The 19489-nt window shown below is 44.3% G+C and overlaps 1 protein-coding gene across 3 annotated transcripts in view; it reads left to right on the forward strand.

Annotated features, from left to right (window-relative positions):
• Nucleotides 1-19489, forward strand: part of TBC1D9 (TBC1 domain family member 9) — a 106656-nt gene that overhangs the window by 28474 nt on the left and 58693 nt on the right. For all 3 annotated transcript variants that reach the window (XM_072976585.1, XM_072976596.1, XM_072976588.1), the window contains exon 2: nucleotides 14533-14643. In XM_072976585.1, the coding sequence (XP_072832686.1) occupies nucleotides 14533-14643 (111 nt within the window). The remainder of the gene's footprint in view (nucleotides 1-14532; nucleotides 14644-19489) is intronic.

Below are 19489 nucleotides of genomic sequence, written 5' to 3' on the forward strand. Positions count from 1 at the left end.
TTTATGCACATATGTCACCTGATTTTCCCAACAACCTGGGAGACTGGCAGAGGAGATGAATGATCTCTAACTTAGTGGCAGGAGAGTAGGGCACAGAGAGGCCAGGTGACTTGTTGGAAGTCACACAGCTTGTGAGTGGGAAGGTGGGAACTTGAACTCACCACTTGTGACTACTTTGTGCAGCCCTGGTGGGCCCTGCCGTGTTGGAAACGTTCTCACTCCCACCAAGGAGGCAGACCAGTGCAATCTAAGTGTTTCCTTTGTACTCTGGCACTCTCCCAAGTGTGAAAGGGCTTAGTTTTTCTAGGGGTTTCCCGATGATCTTTTTGGAAATTATTTGAAATAGGCGTGTTGGTAATTTCCTAACCTCTTGGCTTGCTTATTGCGAAAATGTTAGGTCTTTGTGGTGGTTTATTCATTGGACCTTCCGGGAAGAGCCAGGAGGCCTGAGACCCTGGCCATAGGTTACACAGGGTGGCCCTGACTCGCTTTTCCTTGAGGTCCATTCAGAGGAGTGAGGAATGAGGATCAGAGATCCTAAAACTTTTACAAGGGGATTTTTCTGGTCTAATAAAAATTTTCAAAGAATGAACAGAAAGGGAAGCCAAGATGAGGCAAATGTCACATGAGTCACGTCCCAACATACACAGCTAGATGTATTCTTCCTGTAAAAAAAAAAAGAGAGAGAGAAAATACATATTGCATTCAAATAAAGTAGAGCATGTTTAATGTATTTTTATAGGCAGATTCTTGCAGAACGACATACTATCAATTCAGTTGAATGATGTCTGTATATATCAAAAGTAAATGTATAGGAATTTTGCAATGTGCTGTTATCTTAAAGACTTCTCGCTTTGTTTCATCTAATCCAGAGCTTTCCACCTATTTTCACATCATTGCACACTAAGGAAGTGGGAGTATTTGCATGACATGTGGGCAAGGCCCCGCCCAGCTGCCCTCAGGGAGTCTGTGTCACTGTCTTCCTGGGCACCACTGGGAAGCCGTGCCTCCTGCCAGACAGTTAAGGGCTGGGCACCTGGAGGCACCCAGAGCCCTGCTCTCCTGTCTCGTCTCAGAGAATGCACTGGTTGCCCCTGGGGGAAACCCTGAGCGCCTCAAGAGCACACCTTTCCTGATCATATAATCTTCACGCCTAGACAGAGCCATGGAAAGAATCTGTTCTCCTGATCTGAGGTCTAGGTTTCAGAGGCCCCGGCCCTCCACCGGCAGAGGAGAGGTTCTGAAGCCTGGAAGCGTGGTGATGACATGCCTCCTGCTGCCGGCTTCTCCCACAGCCTTTGCCTCCTTGCCACCCGGGGTCACAGCGGACATGCTGCTGAGAAGTTAGTCCCAGAGCCGTAAATGAGATATTGTCACAGCAGGAAAAGGAGAGTCGTGTCTAAAAGGAGAAGGGCTGGTGAATTAGCCATCGAGGAAGAATCATCGGCATTCCAGACCCATTCGTGTGATAGCTGTCCCCTAAGAAGCCTGTGCTGTTTGAAACAGCATCATAAACGCTGTTAATTTATAACTGGAAAAATTTTCAAACTTAGGCTTTTCCACTTTTCCATGTATTTCTCCCTCTTCCCACCTCCCTCCCAATACAAATGACAGAAAGAAAAGTTGAGGCAAAAATCTTCTGTCTGTATCTTTTGGATTCACGGAACATATGCTGATTCTGTACAGAATCAGGGCATTTAGGGTCACATAACAGAATCTGAGGGAGAGAGTGGAACTTTTATGTTTATTCAGAAAGTGTATTGGTTGAGAAACACTGCATTAAAGGAGTTCTCGAAGGTGATTATTTGTAAAGATCTGAGAATATTGATTTTGATTTAATCCTATTCTTTTATGCATATTGTGTTTCATTAAATCCAAAGATAGAAACCAAAATTTGAGGGTTTTTTTAAGACCCTTCACTGCTCTAAACTCATTTTAAATGAGCAGACTGTCATATGTGTATATGCATATATATGTGTGCAAACTATGTATGTATATATGTGTATACATTTTCGTGTGCATCTATCATATTTGCTTAGAGATTAAGGAGCTAGGTATAGGAGATGTAATTCAAGGTGAAAGAAACATAACAAGACCCTCATTACTTTCATTTCCCCTACTCATTAATAAAACAATAATATAAAAAATAATTTCCCCCACCTTTCATCTTCCTTCGTCAGTCTCTGCTTGAAGATACATGAGTCCATGACATTGCTAATATCACACAATTGGTTGTCATCCTTCTCTGTGTCTTTTGTGTCAGGTTTATAGCATGAAAAACAACAGTTTCTTGGAAATGACTTTGAAATCACTTTGCAAAGGTTATCTCCCCTTACCCCACAGTACACTGCTTTCCATTATTGCTGGTGATCCTTTTTTCCATCCATTATTGACATTTTTCAGAGTAGTATACAAGCTATTTCCAGGCCATTCCTGCACTGTTTCTCAAGAAATCTTAATTGGATTTAATGTATTCCATAAGGGACTCACCTACATTTGCAGGTCGTTTCCACATATTGAAAAACACATCAGGTCATAATATATAACTTGACAAAATAAGGACGTTACTTGCTGCCACACACCGGGCTTTGCAAAGTCAAAGCCTCTTTGGCAGGCTTCCTAGTTTGGTTTCTCCCACTTGTTGGCACCGTGATTCTCTTTATTTTCAGTCCTTCCAGCTTGATTTTTCTCTTTAAAGCTTTACCTAGACCTTAGGTGAAGATTGCTTTCACTTGATCCATCACAAGCTGAGATGTCTCTGTGAAATAGACCTTAGTCTCATCCAGGTGACGTAAGGCTAAGCTAGACTCAGAATTCTTCCGAAGAGGGAATGCAGGTGAGGTTGGATGCCCTCAAAGTGAGAAAGTCAAGACAAACTGCCAGGCTGCTATGTGTTTCTGCCCTGTAAATAGCATGATTGTTTTAATCACAGTTCTGGTTTTATCTGTTCTGGAATATTTGGATGCAAGGCTGGAAGGCGTATTATTAACTTGCTGTTAATGCCTTGGCACCGTGTTACATAACCCTCGCCTTGCTGTCCTACCAAAGGGAACGTTTACCAATAGTCTATCTCAGATGGAGCCAAGGGGGTAGTTAGGGTTTTAGTTGGGCACTTTCGGTTGCGAGGACCAGAGACTCAAGTTACCTCAGGTACGTGGGTTTCGTTGGCAGGATACATGGACCTGGCACCAGGCCTGGAGAGCTGACAGGAAGCGAGACAGCTGAAGGGAAGTGGCTCCCTGCCTCCCCTCAGCTCCCGATTGCGTGGTCCCTCCTCTGCCCTCTCCATTTCTGCTCACTTACCCTGCTGACAGCTGGCTGTCTCAGCCTCTGCTTTGTATCTCTTCTTTAGCTCAGTATTTCTGCCTCTGTGGCATCTGGCTTGCTTGCTGCCCTCCTTTCTCACGAAGTCCTTTCAGCATCCATTTCTCTAGCTACTTGGCTTTCCTCCTAGTCTGCCTCAGCTCAGACTCCCTTGAGAGGGTGTGATGGGCCGGCCTCATCTTCCACATAGGCCACACCTGAGCCCCGTGCGTTTGCTCTAGTGAAAGGCAGTCTTATTTTGTGCAGTGTGACGGTCCTCCTGCCCACCCCAACGCAAGCATCATAGGCTGACCGGTTCTTAGGGTGGCCGGTGCCCGTGGCAGGAAGTGGTAGCCAGAGCTGACGGGTCACGTAGTCTCATCTTTTATGAAATCTTAGGGAAGGATCTTTGTTGTGATATTCTGTTATTCTTTTATTATTGCTATATTATAACGTATGCAAATTGTAAATAATTATGAATACAAAGTTTTATAAAGTATAGTTCCAACGGCAGAACAACTACTTTAAAAAATGCAGTTCTAATAATTCAGAAGCGTTCCTGATTTCTTCCCTAGGGGACGTCTCCCAGGCTGGTGTCATTCTCCAGCGGTCATCAGTATGAACTGTTGGGTGTGCCCCCTTCCAGGTGTTTCCTCTGTAGATATGAGCACATATTGCCTCTTTGTTTGTCTTGCTTATATGTAGCCAAAGGAAACACTATGGGTGCTTAAAATATAATGAATGTTCAGTTATAAAATATAATGAATACTCAGTGATAAAAATAACGTAACTAATTTTATTCAGCTTTTGTGGTTTTTATCCTGGGACTACAAACTTCCTGTCTTAAGATAAGCTAGTTATTAAACACCTGGTCACTACAGTTGGGTTAAGCAGTATGGCCCTATGTGTATTAATATGTACCAATTTGTTGTATTGATGTGCTTTGTCTACTAGAGGGAAAATACGAATTTTAAAAGAATTTCTAAAGACAAAGGCCAGGCCCCTCTCCACTGGAACTCGTTTTGGGGATGCCATTCACTTAGATACTGACCCCAAGCTGGTACGCTGCATCCTAGCAACAAGACCACTTACCTGTGGTTCTCTGCCGTGAAGCAGCAGCTTTGCTGTAAACATGGTAACCGTCTATTTACTTGACGGTACGCTTTCTCTTTGAGTAAACGAAGCCCAAAGTAGGAGGTCGGAAATAATTGAGAAAACAACAACAACAACAATTTTTTACATTGTAAAAGTATTGAATGTACATTTAAGAAACTTTTAGAAACACAGAACAACACAAAAGAAAGTAAAATTATTTTGTCCACCAATATGTTCATTTTTGTAATCTTTAAAAATAATACATATGTTATAATTCAATACAGACAGTATTGTACTTGGACAGAGTGGGATCATATAGAACAAAAATGATAGTTTTGTGGTTTTTTTCACATAACATACTAGATACATCTTGCCATGTCATTAAAAAATTATTTGAGGACGTGATTTTAAATGTCTAAGCATCATTGTATACCTGTACTATAATTTACATAGACATTCTAGGTTATTGCTTAAATGTAATTTTAAATTCATAATAATTTCATGCTGTTATTTCATTGCAGAGAAGGGGGTTAGGTGAATTAGGAGAAGGGTGGGCAGTCGTTTGGGACAGTAAGTGGCTCCTGCAAAACTTGGCCCTCCTGACAGAAGGGGTCCGAGGGGTGTCAAGCCCAGGTTTCTCGGAGGCAGTGGGTGTGGCTCGTCTCTTAGAAGCAGTGGGCTTCACATCAATGAACTGCTCTCAGCAGCACCGAAAGGGCTTCTGCATCCTTGTTCTCGTGGCTGACCTTGGCCGGCCTTGAGCCTTCAGTTTCAGACGTTCAGACCTGCCTCCACAGACAAGATGGGAATCAATACCCCTTCCCGTCGTATAAATGGAAGCAACTGTAAATGAAATGAAAATGCATCTCCCTTCCTCTTCCTGGGTTGAGGGCTTGTTTGAGGAGTTGGATTGCACAGGTACCTGGAGTGTTTCTGAATCAATTCAGTCCATTGTCTTCATTGATCTGTGTCAGTGCAGACTTGAATCCCTGACAAAAGTCTGAGAACCATGTTTGTGGAGATGAAATCACCACTGCCTGCTGGCGTCAGGGCCAGCCCCGGGGTCTGTGGTCCATGCTGGTGCACTGGGACCTGCACTTAGAAGAGCCCCAGGCTTGGTTTAATGTTTTGCTATGGCTGTCTAGAAATCCCCAAGAAATTATAAGCAAGGGAGCCTGCATTTTCATTTTGCACAGGGCTCCACAAATTATGTGGCTGGTCTTAACTAGGGTGTAAAGTAAGTTATTTAGAAGTTATTTAAAATAACTAAAATAAAATGATTCCTTCTCAGATGCCACCCCAAAGAGAAGGAAAAATCAGTTCCACCTGCCCTCCCTTTGTGCAGGAGGAGGTGCGTGTGACTTTAAGAGACTGGCCTGCAGGGTAAATGGAGCAGCTCTTGGAAGATGGGGCCTTCAAGGATGTTTGGGAGATCTGAGCAGCGCACAGCTAACTGGCTGCTGGACAGAGGCCCTGCAGGCCAAATCCTCTTCAGATTTCAGTTTTCTGCCCAGGTTGTTTAGTTACAAACCAGTCTGTGCTTTATCTTTTGTAGAGGAAAATATGAATGTAGATTTTGAGCCCTAACTTTCTGGGTATTTATGTAAACATGGATTTCAAAGACCCCATTATCCAGAATTAGTTTGAAATGCCTCTCCGAGCTTTGTCTTTCTGCCCTTTTCAGCTTGATCCCCTCTTGGTAAGATATGAGTCAAGGGTCTCTCAGGGACCACCTCATATGCTAGGTCAGATTCTCCACACTTTTGTTTATTCATTATTATTTTTAAATGAAATATAGTTGATGGACAATATCATGTTAGTTTCAGGTTGATTCTCCACACTTTAAAACCCGGGCCCCTTGAGATAAGTATATAGGGAAACCCTTGTGCCTCTCCCTATTCATGTATTCTTGCCTTCAATTGAAAAATAATTTTGTTGAATTTTATTTTAGTTTGCAGTGGAAGAACTATGATTTTTTTCATTTCTCAAATAAAAAGTTACGACATAGATTTGACTATCCACTTTAAAAGTATATATGATTCTAATAAACACAGTCCTGAGCAAATTACTGCCCTCCAGCCTCTCCTTCCCTAATTCAGCGTTATTTAAAGTGCCAGTTTGCAGCCTGTTTGCTACGACTGCCTTGAGCTCAAGAATGGAAATTGAGATTAAGCATTTAGAAACCTGGAACAATTTGTCTGTTGAGTTAAATAATGAGAAAATTGAAGGCTTGTATTTTCTTTGTCTTTTTTCATATTCTCTAGATATATTTTAGTATTTCATAGGCACTGTATTTTACAGACATGTCAGTCTGCAACACATTTGGAAATTAAAAACTGATTCTTAACCACAAATAGTTTGAGGACTGTCCTAATTGACAGAATCAGCAATGTATTTGCTATGCTAGCGGAATTCTCATTAACTCATCTTTCCACAGACAGTCACAGGTTCTCCTGTGTGTGTGCGCGCGTATGTGTATAGATGGGCTCCCTCCCTCAAGTAATTTGTCTTTATTTCACAGCAACCATGATATACGTCTGGCTGGACTGGTGTCCCGAGAAGCAGCTGTGAAGGGGAGGGGGGTTTTGTGGATGATCTGTTTCAACCAACAGTTTGAACCATGTTGAGAAACCAGTTTTACTTAAATGTGCTAGAAGGGGTGGGAAATGTACAAGACTCAGGGGATCACAGACACTTCCAGACTGTTCTACCTCAAAGGTAGGATCCCAGTGTCGGCGTTGGTCTCTCCTTTTAGCCAGGAGTACCCACGCTTGAGAAAGGCTGTTAGACTCTTTGAGGTTGTGGAACAGGGAAAACAGATTGCCCCCATCCTGATCTTCAGCCACCTCCCCTGCAAACCTCTCGTGTCCCTTCTCTGCTTGGGTGGAGAGCAGCCATCACCTGTATTTGTCTCTTGTGCACACTGTATCTGGCCTGCAGTGGCCGACTGAACCCTCACGCTGGTCATGGTGACGCTGCAAGCTCAGGTGCATGTGTAGGTAGGGAGCTGACCCTCACCTCAGCTGACCCTCACAGCCTTCTCCTCCTTTGTGACTGTGCACACATGCCAGTCCCTAATCTCTCTCCTGGTCTCTGGCCAGTATGGTGAGCAAGCAAGTGTTTAAAAATCTGTGTGCAGGATGCAAGAGTTTAAATTGATTAAATCTTTGAGTTTTCTTGGTTTGGGGGCAACCAAATCTAATCTCTGGACTAGTTTCCAAAAGTAGGAGAATAGAAAGACTTGTGCTTTCCCTAAATATCTCTGCTTTCGCTCCAACTTCATTTCAGATCAATCTCCACATTTAGTAAAAAGGGACAGATTACTTCCAGAAATTAGAGAAGTTAATGTCTCACGGTAAATTTCAGTTTCAGATATGAGTTTGAGCAGCATTACCTCCCACAGTCTGAGATGAGATTTTCTAGCCTTTTTCTCAAGTCTTGGTCCCCTTTCATTGTCTGATTCTTTGTGGCAAATGACTAGAACTTATTATACTGGGTCCCATGACACAGAGGTGAATAAGCTCTGGAAATAGTTCTTGGTTTCTCCCAATGTCCATCAGGTAGAAAACTTTGTGGCCCATTTTATAAACATTCAGCATGATGTGCTGGACATCATTTTAGGCTTCAGGAATTCCAAGATAAATAAGGCCATGCCTGCCTCAAGGAGTTCACAGCCTGATAGGAAGAACTGACTTTTTTTTCTGGGCAAGAAACAATGTGATAATTACCTTTGTGATATGATGTGCAAGGTGGTTGGCAGACCACAGACAAGGGGACAGTTAATTGCCAGGAGATTTGGGGGTTTGAGTGTTGGAAGAAAGCAAAACAAATGCCTTAGGTGACCCTTCACCTGGATATTGAGGGAAATAGATGTTTGCCAGAAAGAGAAAAGACAGGACATTCCGGATGGAGTATAAAACAGCTGTGTGAAGCCTTGAAGGCTTTAAAAACAAACAAGCAAGATTTATTAAGAGAAGTGTAAAAATTATGGTGTGGCTGGAGTTTGTGTATCTGTCAGCAGCTGCTTCAGGATGTTACTGTTTAAGCCTTTCTGCCTAGCGTCATGTGCAGACATAAGGGCTGAGACTAATAGGCGGTGTACCACTTACATCAAGGCAGCAGCAGGCAGAAGGACAAGGTAGAAGCCTGCAACCCACAGAAAACCTACATGGGAGGAATGCAGAGGGCTTGCAAATACTGATCCCAAGGTCTTGCATCTGTAGAGAATATAAATATATCGAAGTAAATCCAAGTGTACAGCCCCTCTGGCTTTAGAAATATCAGTGTGTATTTGCTGAAATGAATCAAAATCCAGCATGGATATTAGGAAGTCTCTAAGTAGTGAACTCTGAATTTCTGACCTGGATCTCTCAGCAAATGTCAGTATGGAGGAAAGGCAAATAACTCACAGAATGGAAAACTGGAGTGGCCGATAAGCTGGAAGAGATACCCAAACTCATTAACAATCAGAAAAATGCAAATTTAAACAACAAATAGATATCGTTTCTCACCCTTGAGACTGGTGAAAATGAAACAATCTGATATCACTAAGGGTTGCAGAAATTACAGAGAAGCATATTCTCTCACTTTCCTGGTGCGAGTGTAAATTGGCACAGTCACTTTGGAGACCAGTTTTGTAATATCTAATAAGATTTCAAAATACACTTACCCTGTGACCCAACAATTTCATCCTAAAAAAGTACTCATATGTTTAAAGACCAAGTAAAGAGACTGATTGCAGTGCCCATTATAGCAAAGAAAAAAAAAAAGGAGATAAACCCAAACGTCCTTTATTAGGAAATGGATACATTACAGTATATTTTAAACAGTGGAATATTAACACTATTTGAAGTGAATGAATCAGATTTATAAGTATAACCTGGGTAAATTTTATAAATATATTATTGGGTAAAAAAAAGTAAATTGCAGAACAATATCTACTCTTTATCCTTAATGTAAAATTGAGAATATACTTCAGTGTTAAATCTATATTTCATGTACATACATAGGGGGCAATAAAAATATAAGGACCTGGGTGGGAAGAATAAAAACTTTAAGGATGGTGAATGGGGAGAGAAATAGGATTAAGGGGGCATTAAGGGGACCTTTGCTGTCTGTGTTATGTTTTCTTTCATTAAAAAAAAGAACCAGATCTGAAGCAGATAATGCCAAGTGTTAAAGACAGAGTGGTGGGACGTATATTTTGTAATTTTCAGTAATTTTCTGTGGTTTTGAAGTATTTTATTAAACAGTAGTGCTCAGTACATCCCAGGCGCTCTCTGAATGGGTAATATTAGAGCATCCATGTCGGGACACAGCCCACCCCCCAGACCACTCCGGCGTGGTCTCTGTAGGGCTCAGCCTTATCTGACTGCTGCAAGGCTGAGGGGATAGAGGGAGGTCGAGTGAGCTTTAGGGTCTTGTCCCCTTTGACACTACATTATTCCAAGATCACCAGCAGATGGATTGATCGTTGTCATGGGCACATTCCTGCATGTTCTGTACTCCCCTGACACATCCTTGCCCCCAGAAGGGTGAGGGGCTGCCCGGGAGTGGAAATGACTGTCTGCGTCACACACCCCCTAGTGCCCGCAGCTGGTGGGACGCCTAAATGTACCAGTTCCGTCGTGTGTTTTCTGAATCTCCTTGAAAACAGCCCGTTTATGTTACCAGCTGCCCCTGAACTAATGTAATAGGTAGATGCAGAGAAGAGCTATTTTGAGGGCTATAATTTGATTCAGTTTTCTCAGGCAATCAAAGATTGTTTAACACCAGAAATAGCTGACTAGAACAGCTGCTAAAACAGCGCTTTGTGTGGGAAATGATGAAAGGTTCAGTGTTTTGACAGCCATTTCAGAGAGGTGAGTAGTAAGACTTCTAAGGAAATCCTGATTGCTGCTTTTGGGGGATTCTCTAGGCTAGACTTCCCATCTTCTAGTATTCTGTGTGGACAGAGAGTATAAGAGGAGTTTCTGTTTTCCAGAGTCTTGACTCCTTGTATCAATAGAGTTTAGACAGTGATAAACTTACCATATAGGTTTTCAAAAAATACCTGACTTTTCTTGCCACCAGATACGTGTTCAGGGCTTCCTGTGCTCCAAGCAAAATATTGGACCTAGGAGTCCGAAGGATTCATCCAGGCCTTGCCATCAAGGAGCTCCCACTCTGGAAAGAGGAGAAGAAATGGAACTCAGCATAATGTGCAAGTGATTTTAAATAACAAAATAGGTATCACAGCAGCAAAACTTGGAGGGGGATCTGGATTGGAAAGAGACGGCGTTAGGTAATTAGGAGTTTGTCACTTGAGGTGGTGGGAAGTGAGAGCCGATGGACCAGCACAGTACTCCGAGTGGAGGGAAGATCCTGGTCAGTGTTACAAAGTGAGAGGGCACTTCTGGGTTAAGGTAGCAGAGTCTGTTTATTGCTTTCGCTGGCCAGCTGTGGGCCTCAATTCACAGTTCACAGTATTACTTTCTGTTGGGCTATCCAGTGCCCTAAGTTTTCAAAGGACTTTCACATTTTTAAATAATATTATGTGCACCTGATGTGAGCATTGCAATATTATACTGTCTGTAATTCACAAATCTTTCAGTATGGACCCTCTGGTAGATACGAATCTACCTGGTAGTGTCCCTCTAAATGTTAGTGGAAGTTGGTGGCTCCAGTTGTGAATGCACACTCAGGGTTGGTGGACTGGCGTCTAATCAGAAGCTCTCACCCTAGGGGAGTCTTCCTGAAGCCACTCAGTTTTCTTTACTTGTGAGTGACAGTGGGGGTTTTGTTAACTAGAATAATAGATGTTGGAGATGGATTTTAGCTGGGGACATTCCTGGTGGTCAAGATGTGCGGATGGGGTTGGACCTTTTCAGAGGCTTTCTCTCCTTGGTGTTAGAGAGTAGAGAAGTCTAGTGAGACATTAAGCATGGGGAAACTGAGGCTTGGAGAGACTGGGTCTGGGAGTTGGGCAGTGGCAGAGCCAGGACTGGAGGACGCCCGAACCCAGACCACCTCTGTCCGCTGCTCTGCCCAGGGAGCTGTGCCTTCCCTCGGAAGGGTCTTTATCTGCCATGACGCTCTTTCTGTGGCTCATTAAACCACACGGGCTGGTCCTCGACTGCAGCTCCTAGCCCCAGGCTGAAGTCTGTGTGCCTTAGAAACAACATGCGTGACACTTCCAGTATTTTGATTCAAGGAGACAGAAGTTTTATTGTGAGTGATGCATTTATATTTCTGGTTCACATGTATTTGTACTTCTAAATCACATAGAAGAGAATCCAGTTTAGTGGGTACTCTTCTGCTTTTCCTGTTAATATCCTCCTCCATCTGCAGATAATTAAAGAGTAATTAGAGGTCTTTGCAGTAAACCTGAGTCACAGTTGAGAAAACAAAAATGCACGTGTGTGTGGCGTTATGTGGAAAACTACCCCTTGGGAAACTCTGCAGGCGCCAGAGATCTGATTTTTGATGTGTTTCACCCAGGCCGGAGCAAACACACGAATTCATTTCCACTTTAACGAAAGTTTGTTTTTCCTGGTGTAGGCAGGGCAGCTAATGGTCACGGCGGTTTGGAATGAACCTAAATGGATTCCTGGCCTTGGACACAGACCAGGAGGACAACTGTAGGGCTTCCTCATGTTAAGCTCCCTTAGGCTTCTTGATTAATACCCCTGGTTCAAGAAGGCAGGTATATTACAGCCACTTTACAATGGAGGAAATGAAAGGCAGAGAAGTTAAATGGCCTGTCCGTGTGCCCCGGACCTGGTCACAGCAGAGTCAGAGCCAGAACGGACCTCTTCTGAACACTGGTTGACTGTCCACTGCTCTTCACGACTCCAGGCTGACAGAGCAGAAGAAAGGGCGTTTCGATGGTATCGTGTGTTACCCAGTAGAGTCAGAACAAGCCTCCAGACATTGTAACAAGACAACACCCCAAGAGAGACTGGTGGTGACAGTTTCAGAAGAACCTGTGGTTCAGACTCAGCGGAACTTTGTGAGAAGCCTGCTGGGGGCCAGGCCCTGGGCTTGGTGCTTCCGGTGAGCTAGTTATTTCCAATTGGCAGAGCAGGGGAGGCTGGGGGCCTTTACCACCCCCTTCCCAGCCTCAACCACCATCAGCTCCATCCCAAAGCCATCCTTAATAAACATGCACTCTAAGTCAAAGTCAAACTAAATAAAGGAGTGTCTTGGGTACTGCTCGCCACCTGATAGGCCAGTCAGCCAAGAGGCCAGTTGTTGGGGCAAGGGATCGCAGCTTTGTTCCGAAAGCCAGCAGTCTGAGAAGAGGTGGATTAAAGAACCATCTTGCCCAGGTTTGGATGCTAGTTTTTATACAAAAAAGAAGGGGACGTAAGGAGGTAAAGTAAAAAAGGCAGTAAGTTGTTGCAAATATTTCCTGTCCCCTGACTCCAGAGGGGATGTGTTAATTTCTTCTTTCCTGCAGCCATTCACAAGTAGCCATGGTCAGGAGGTTTCCTGTGAGCTAAACAAAGGTGTTTTAGCATAGGCTCAGGCCTGGGAGGCAGGGTTCCTGGGGTTGGGCCATTATGTATACTTTAAGCTACGGGCAGCATCCCTTTACTGATTAATTTGTAGCAAAAGCAACAGAATACAAAGTATTCTTAAAGTAAAAGAAACAGATCCAATATGGAGTCAGATTTGTTCTCCCCTATCACAGTGCTGGGTAGTTTGACTAACCCCTTATTCCAACCAGCCTCTTGCCCCTAAGTCCCGTTGTATTCAGCCTTTAAGAACAAAACTCTAATTGTCATATCATTGTCAGAACACAAAGGCATGGGAAATAAATGTCCTAAGATGCTTCAGCTAATCACAGTTCCTAATTGGTCCTTCTGAGTCCGAACCCTGCTCTATGCAGGGTTCCATCTGACTTTAGAGTAATTATGGGCATTTACTTGATAGCAATCTTTTGGATTCTTTCTGCCAAGGAAGGAATGTAGTTTATTCGACCTTGTGGAATTTGTGTGTGTGTGTGTGTGTGTGTCCATGATAGTCTGGAATAGTGTAGAAAATGTTTGGTATCTAATCCAGGCTCCATGTGGACAGAGGAGGCACATCTTCCGGGGTGGGGGTTGGGCACTGGGTGAAAGATAAGATGAGAGAATACACACTCCTGGCAAGAGAAGGCACTGCCTCTTCTTAAGTGAGCATCGGTACGCTGGGCATTTGTATTTCTTACAAATCGTTTGCTAAGGTCACTTCTGGAGTGTTCAGGCTTGCCTTAACTGGATGATATGAACGAGTTTCCCCCAGGTCCTGGCCAGATTGTTGAGCCTCCTGATCCAGAGAACTCAACATCTTGCTACCACAGTCCCTTTCCTGGTCCTCAGCATAATTACTGCATCTTTGCAGAGTGTAGACCAGGCTCCAGTCATCTCTGTTTATAATGATTGATGTGACAAATGGCAGGGGACTCTGACGTTGAGATGGGCAAATGCATATTTCACAGCCCTGTTCCTTCCTAAACACAGCCCTGAAACATTGCTTGGCCCTCTCCCCTGCTGGATTATAAATGCCTACAGGGTCTGCTTTATTCAGCTTCATGCCCACAGGGTTTGCCTGGCGCATAGCTGGCATTTCTTATTTGCTGAGCTGAACTGTACCTTTTCAATACAAAAGAAAAGCGAAGCACATGAAAATAATACCTGGGGCAGCCTGGCACACAGACTCAGATGTACGTGCCTGGTTCCCACGGCCTTGTCAAGTTACTCACATTAAGGATTCGTTTCTTGGATGAAAAGAGTGAGAAAATCATACACATTGGGCATAATGTAGGTAAAGCAGAGATCCCCACATTTCAGTCTTAGTACCTTGCTTTTTAATTTGAAACAGACGTTTATATAAATACTGCCATGTGCCAGACTGAGCTAGAAGCTTTGCTGGTTTTGTTTTTGAAACCAGCACTGTCTTTCCGTTTGTGCACTGTCTCTTGGAGGTTGATGGAACGAGTAATGTAGAGTAGAGCCGACGTCATCGGGTCTGAGAGGGTCAAGCTTTGTCAAGGCGGAATGCGGGGGGAGGGGGTGGTGGGGAGGCCCAGCAAAAGGGCTCGTCCGCACTGCTGCCTCTGGGGATTTGGAGGAAACGCTTACACACTTCTCCCCCTTTCTCTGCCCTCAGGCCTCCTGGTGGGTACCCTTGACGTCGTGCTGGACTCCAGTGCCCGGGTGGCTCCTTACCGAATCCTGTACCAGACTCCAGACTCTCTGGTCTATTGGACCATCGCCTGTGGTAAGTACGGTATTTGGAAATACGGCAAACATTATGATTCATGACTTTCTGTCCGAAGGGAAGGAACATTTATTTGCAGAACGCAATCACCTGGTATTATAGGGTCAATGACCATAGCTGTTGCAACAGATGAACCCTAAATCTCAATGGCTTAACACAAGAAAATTTCTTTCTCACTCTGCTGAAGTCTTGTTCAGATCCTGTGGCCACCTCCAGCTGTAGTGCCACCCCGTAGAACACAAAGCCTCCAAGGTCCACTTACAAGGAAAAAGTGGGAGGTGCTGCCACACCTGTGTTTAGCTTGCTGGGCCCAGAAGTGTCACCGCTTCCATTCACACTCCACTGGCTAGAACTAGTCACGTGGCCCCAGCCTGTCTTAGGGGAATTTGGGAGGTGAAGAGGGACACGTGGAATCCTGGGTGTACCAGGGAATGCTTCCATGTCCTAGCACAGTCCCTCCAGCTGAGTGGGGTTGTTTATTTCTCCTGATGACAGTCTGTACCAGGATGCTGTGTGTAAGATGGTGACAAATGCCCACGCTGTTACTGGGTCACTAGAACTGTGAGTGTGAAGTGGCTTGGATACTTTTTAGTTATTTGTTTGCAAATAACCATAGGAAGAGCAAGGTCACTGAACACTGTCTTTTTTTTTTTAACCCTCATTTGATTTTTGTTTTTTAATTAATAGGTTTTATTTTCTTAGAACAGTTTTGGATTTACAGGAAAATTGAACAGATAGTTGAGAGAGCTCCTATATGCCCTCCACATACACAATTTTCTCCTGCGACGAACATTGTAGTGTGGCACATTTGTGCCAATCGGTAAATCCATGTGGATGCTCTATTACTAAACAGAATCCACAGTTTATTTAGATTTCCTTAAGTTTCACCTGATACCCTTTTCCTGGTCCAGGATCCCAGCCAGTATACTATTCTGTATTTAGTTGATACAGCTCTTTAGTCTCCTTTTGGCTGTGGAAGTCACTCAGACTTGCCTTGTGTTTGAGGACCCTGCCTGTTTTGAAGGACAAGGGTCAGGTGTATAGTAGAATGCCCCTCTGTTGAAATTTGATGTTTCTCTCATGACTAGGCTGGGGTGATAGATTTTTGTGAGGGAGATCACAGAGATTAAGTGTTGTTTTCATCATATCGTGTCAAGCGAGGGCATCTACTATCAAGCTGCCTTCTGTCTGACGATGTCCCTGATCACCCAGCTGAAGGAGTGTTTTCCAGAGTTCTCCATTGTCACGTTACTCTTTCCTTCCTCTTTCCACACTGTCCTCCTTGGAAGGAAGCCACTGTGCACAGCCCACACTTACAGAGTGGGGAGTTCTAATTTATTCAATTATTTTTGTCACCAGGGACTCATGAATACTTACTCTGTACTCTGGGTTATAATCCAATACTGTTTCCTTTATTTTGTTACATAAATTGTTCCCGGTTTCGCCATTGAGGGCCCTTTCAGTTGACTTTGTTCAGTTTTTAAATTGATCTCTGCTTGGTAGGAAGTGCAGTGCAGAGATCTAAAGGTGTAAAGATAATTAGATCCAGCTTCTGCTCTTGAGAATACTAGGAAATACTCAGTTTTAGCCCAGGGTGAATAAGTACCATTGGATTGTGGGGCTCCCAACTGAATACTGGAATCTTGACCAGCCTTTTGCAAGGATAGGGGGAAATTATCTGGGAGTGATTTCAGGCTGCCGGAAAGCTCCGGAGCCCTAGCCATGCACTCTCAAGGATTTAGTAGCACCTGAAATTCTAACACTGTAGTTGTGTCCTTTGAAAGTTCTGGTTAAGATGCAAACAGCCCCATGAGAAACAGTGACACTTCTCAGCATTTATGCGTTGTGGTGAATGAAGGAGTGGTATTGGGAGTCCGGGCACTGAGGAAACCACCTGGGAGTAAAGGATGGGGATTAAAGCGAGAGGAAGGGGATGACGGATTAAGGGAGAGGGGGCTGGGACCCTGAGGAAGACAGACTTATCAGTGTAACCCAGGCTGGGTAAGACAGCGTTCTGGCCGTCTGTGCCATTCATCCGACATGAAGGGAAGCACCCCATAGCTCCTGTAGAAGGGAAGCACCCTGTGGTAGTTGGCGGGGAAGGTGTCACCTTTAGTTGGCAAACAACGAAGAATGGTGTTAAAATAGACGTTGTAGCCAGCAAGTGAAGAAAGAGAGAGGAAATTAGAAATCAGGCAGGAGCACTAGAACCCCTGGACTTAAGCAGGGTTTGACACTCCTCCCTCGCCATCCAGCACTTCCGCACCTGTGCCCGGAGGCTTCTGAGAACCTGGGGAGCCTGGAGCTCCTCAGCGCCCTCGGGTCTCCCGGCCTGCCTGGGTCAGGGCGCATTTCCCGAGCTGCGAGGAGCTGGCTCCTATCTGTGACTTCCTGCTCCTCAGCCCTCTCTTTTTTTCTCCCCCGTTGCCCGACATCACTTCTCCTCGTTCTGTTTCTGGGGCTTTGCCATTCTGCAAAGCAGAGGCTCCTCTGAAGGGTCCTGTGGGAAAGAGCCCAGAGTTACAAAGCTGAGTTATACCTGAATAGTTTGCCAAGCCAAGGCTGGCGGGACACTGGGCGGCAAATGCCGATGCCGTCATTTATACCTCAAAGAGATGCACTTCCCTTTTCCCAGTAAGTAATGCCTGTCACAACGGCATGATCTCGTTATAATAAACCCAGACCGGTTGTAGCTTTTGTATATATTGATTATGCATAGAGACAGCTCCAGAATTGCCTTGTGGAAGAGTCCACGGAAGTGACAACCACTGCAAAAGTCCCACTCACCCGTTAGTTGTTCCTTCTTATCGATTTCCCTTTAAAAACCCAAATGGCTGGCTCTCTTTCCTGAGAAGACTTTAAGAGCGGAAGCTGCTACCTTAGAAATATTTCTTGGCTATGCTGATCTTTTAGGTTTGTAATTCTAATGCTGTTTTTGTAGTTACAGCTACAGAGTTGGTATTTGGTGGGACACTACACCAAGAGCTTTTTAATGTGCCCTAATTTCAGGAATCTTTGCTATAAGAGAAGCTTCAGCAGAAAATTGAAAGTCTAATTCACCTCCCTGTTAGAATCCACAGGATCGCAAAAACCTTTGCTTTGTGCCATGTGCCTTGTGAATCTTTGATATGTGTAAATATAACTAAAGGGCGCATCCACCATCAACATCTTCACCTAGGACACTGTCTGCAGGAGAGCAGTCATCGTAGTGGTGAATCCTGGTCATACGATGGCTTTAGACTTGTGCCACTTGGAGCCAGGCAGGACCTAGTTTTTTATTTGTTTGAATTAAAGTATAGTCAGATAACAATGTGTTAACTTCTGGTGTACAGCATAGTGTTTCTGTTATACATATATGTATATTCCTTTTCATATTCTTTTTCATCATAGGCTATTACAAGTTATTGAATACAGTTCCCTGTGCTGTACTTTAGGATCTTGTTGTTTATCTATTTTATATATAATGGTTAGTATCAGCAAATCCTAAACTCCCAGTTTATCCATCCACCCCCTCTCCCGTTCCCCTTCTAGTAACCTTAAGTTGTTTCCTATGTCTGTGAGTCTGTTCCTGTTTTGTAAAGAAGTTCATTTGTATCATTTTTTTAGATCCCACATAATAAGTGGTATTATATGATATTTGTCTTTCTCTGTCTGGCTTACTTTACTTAGTATGATGATTTCAGGTCCATCCATGTTGCTGCAAATGACATTATTTCATTCTTTTTTATGGCCGAGTAGTATTTCATTGTGTGTGTGTGTGTGTGTGTGTGTGTGTGTGTGTGTGTATGCCGGTATAGTAATCACCCAGCCCTTGGCAGTATGAACCATATGGAAAGAAGAGGGGGTAAAAAGCAAGAGTTATTTGGTGAAACATTATTTTCATATGCTGCTTTTTTTTATTATCTTCCTCTATCAGTCTTTATGCAATTGGTTTGAAGAAATTGATTTTTTATGTTTCTTTGGCACTGAGACCTTTCATTGGGAAGGGGAGCCAAAACTCTGTCTAACAGATGACTCTTTTCACTGCTGCCCAAAATGAAGCCACTGTTCTCTTTGGCTGATATTCTGTTGAGCCATCGATTCCAGCCTTCTGAGCTGCACTTTGTTCAGCGGTTTGCTCAGTGCTGTTTGCGCTGCTAAGAGCACAAAGGAAGCGGCACCGCAGGAACCGGCCCGGCTGGCTTCGCTGCCCCGGTTATGCTCTGCCAGGCCGGCCTCCCTCCCACCGGTGACTGACTGTTTTACACCGGTGCCCCCACTGGGGCACTAAACAGCTGCAGGTGCTCCCCCAGCAACTGGAGTTGTGGACTTGGTGCCCCAGAGGTAAGAGAGCCCAGTCCTCTGCCCTCCTCGACCTTCAGGGGGCCTGAGTAGAAGGCGGTGCATGTGGCTCCCCCCAGGAGAAGAACTAGAAGGTACAAACAGTAAGAAGGCCTATACAGCCTCATGAGAACGTGGACTCGTAGGAATGCAGAGAGTTCCACGGACACTGCTTGAAGAGCTCTGGGACAGCAGAGGAGAAGAGTTACCATCAGAAAGATGTTGACGGTCCCCTCTGGATACATGGGACCTTCCAACAGGACTGATAACGGAAATGAGGTGGAGGGTATGTGCCTGATGGCCACCTCGCTGATAACACAGCCCTGAACCCTGCCCTGATTCCACTGCCCGCTGATTTCCTTTCCTTTTTCTTCACCGTCTTAGAGTCTCATCTGGGCCTAGATGGTCATTCATTTTTGGAACTGAGAGACAGATTCGCCCTTCTTGCCTAGCACTCTGGTTTTGATAGGATGCAGAGGCACGGTGGACTGCCCAAGTTCACATGGCTGGCTACAGCTAGTTATGC

This window comes from Vicugna pacos, chromosome 2 (genome assembly GCF_048564905.1).
Source record: "Vicugna pacos chromosome 2, VicPac4, whole genome shotgun sequence".
Lineage (NCBI taxonomy): Eukaryota > Metazoa > Chordata > Mammalia > Artiodactyla > Camelidae > Vicugna > Vicugna pacos.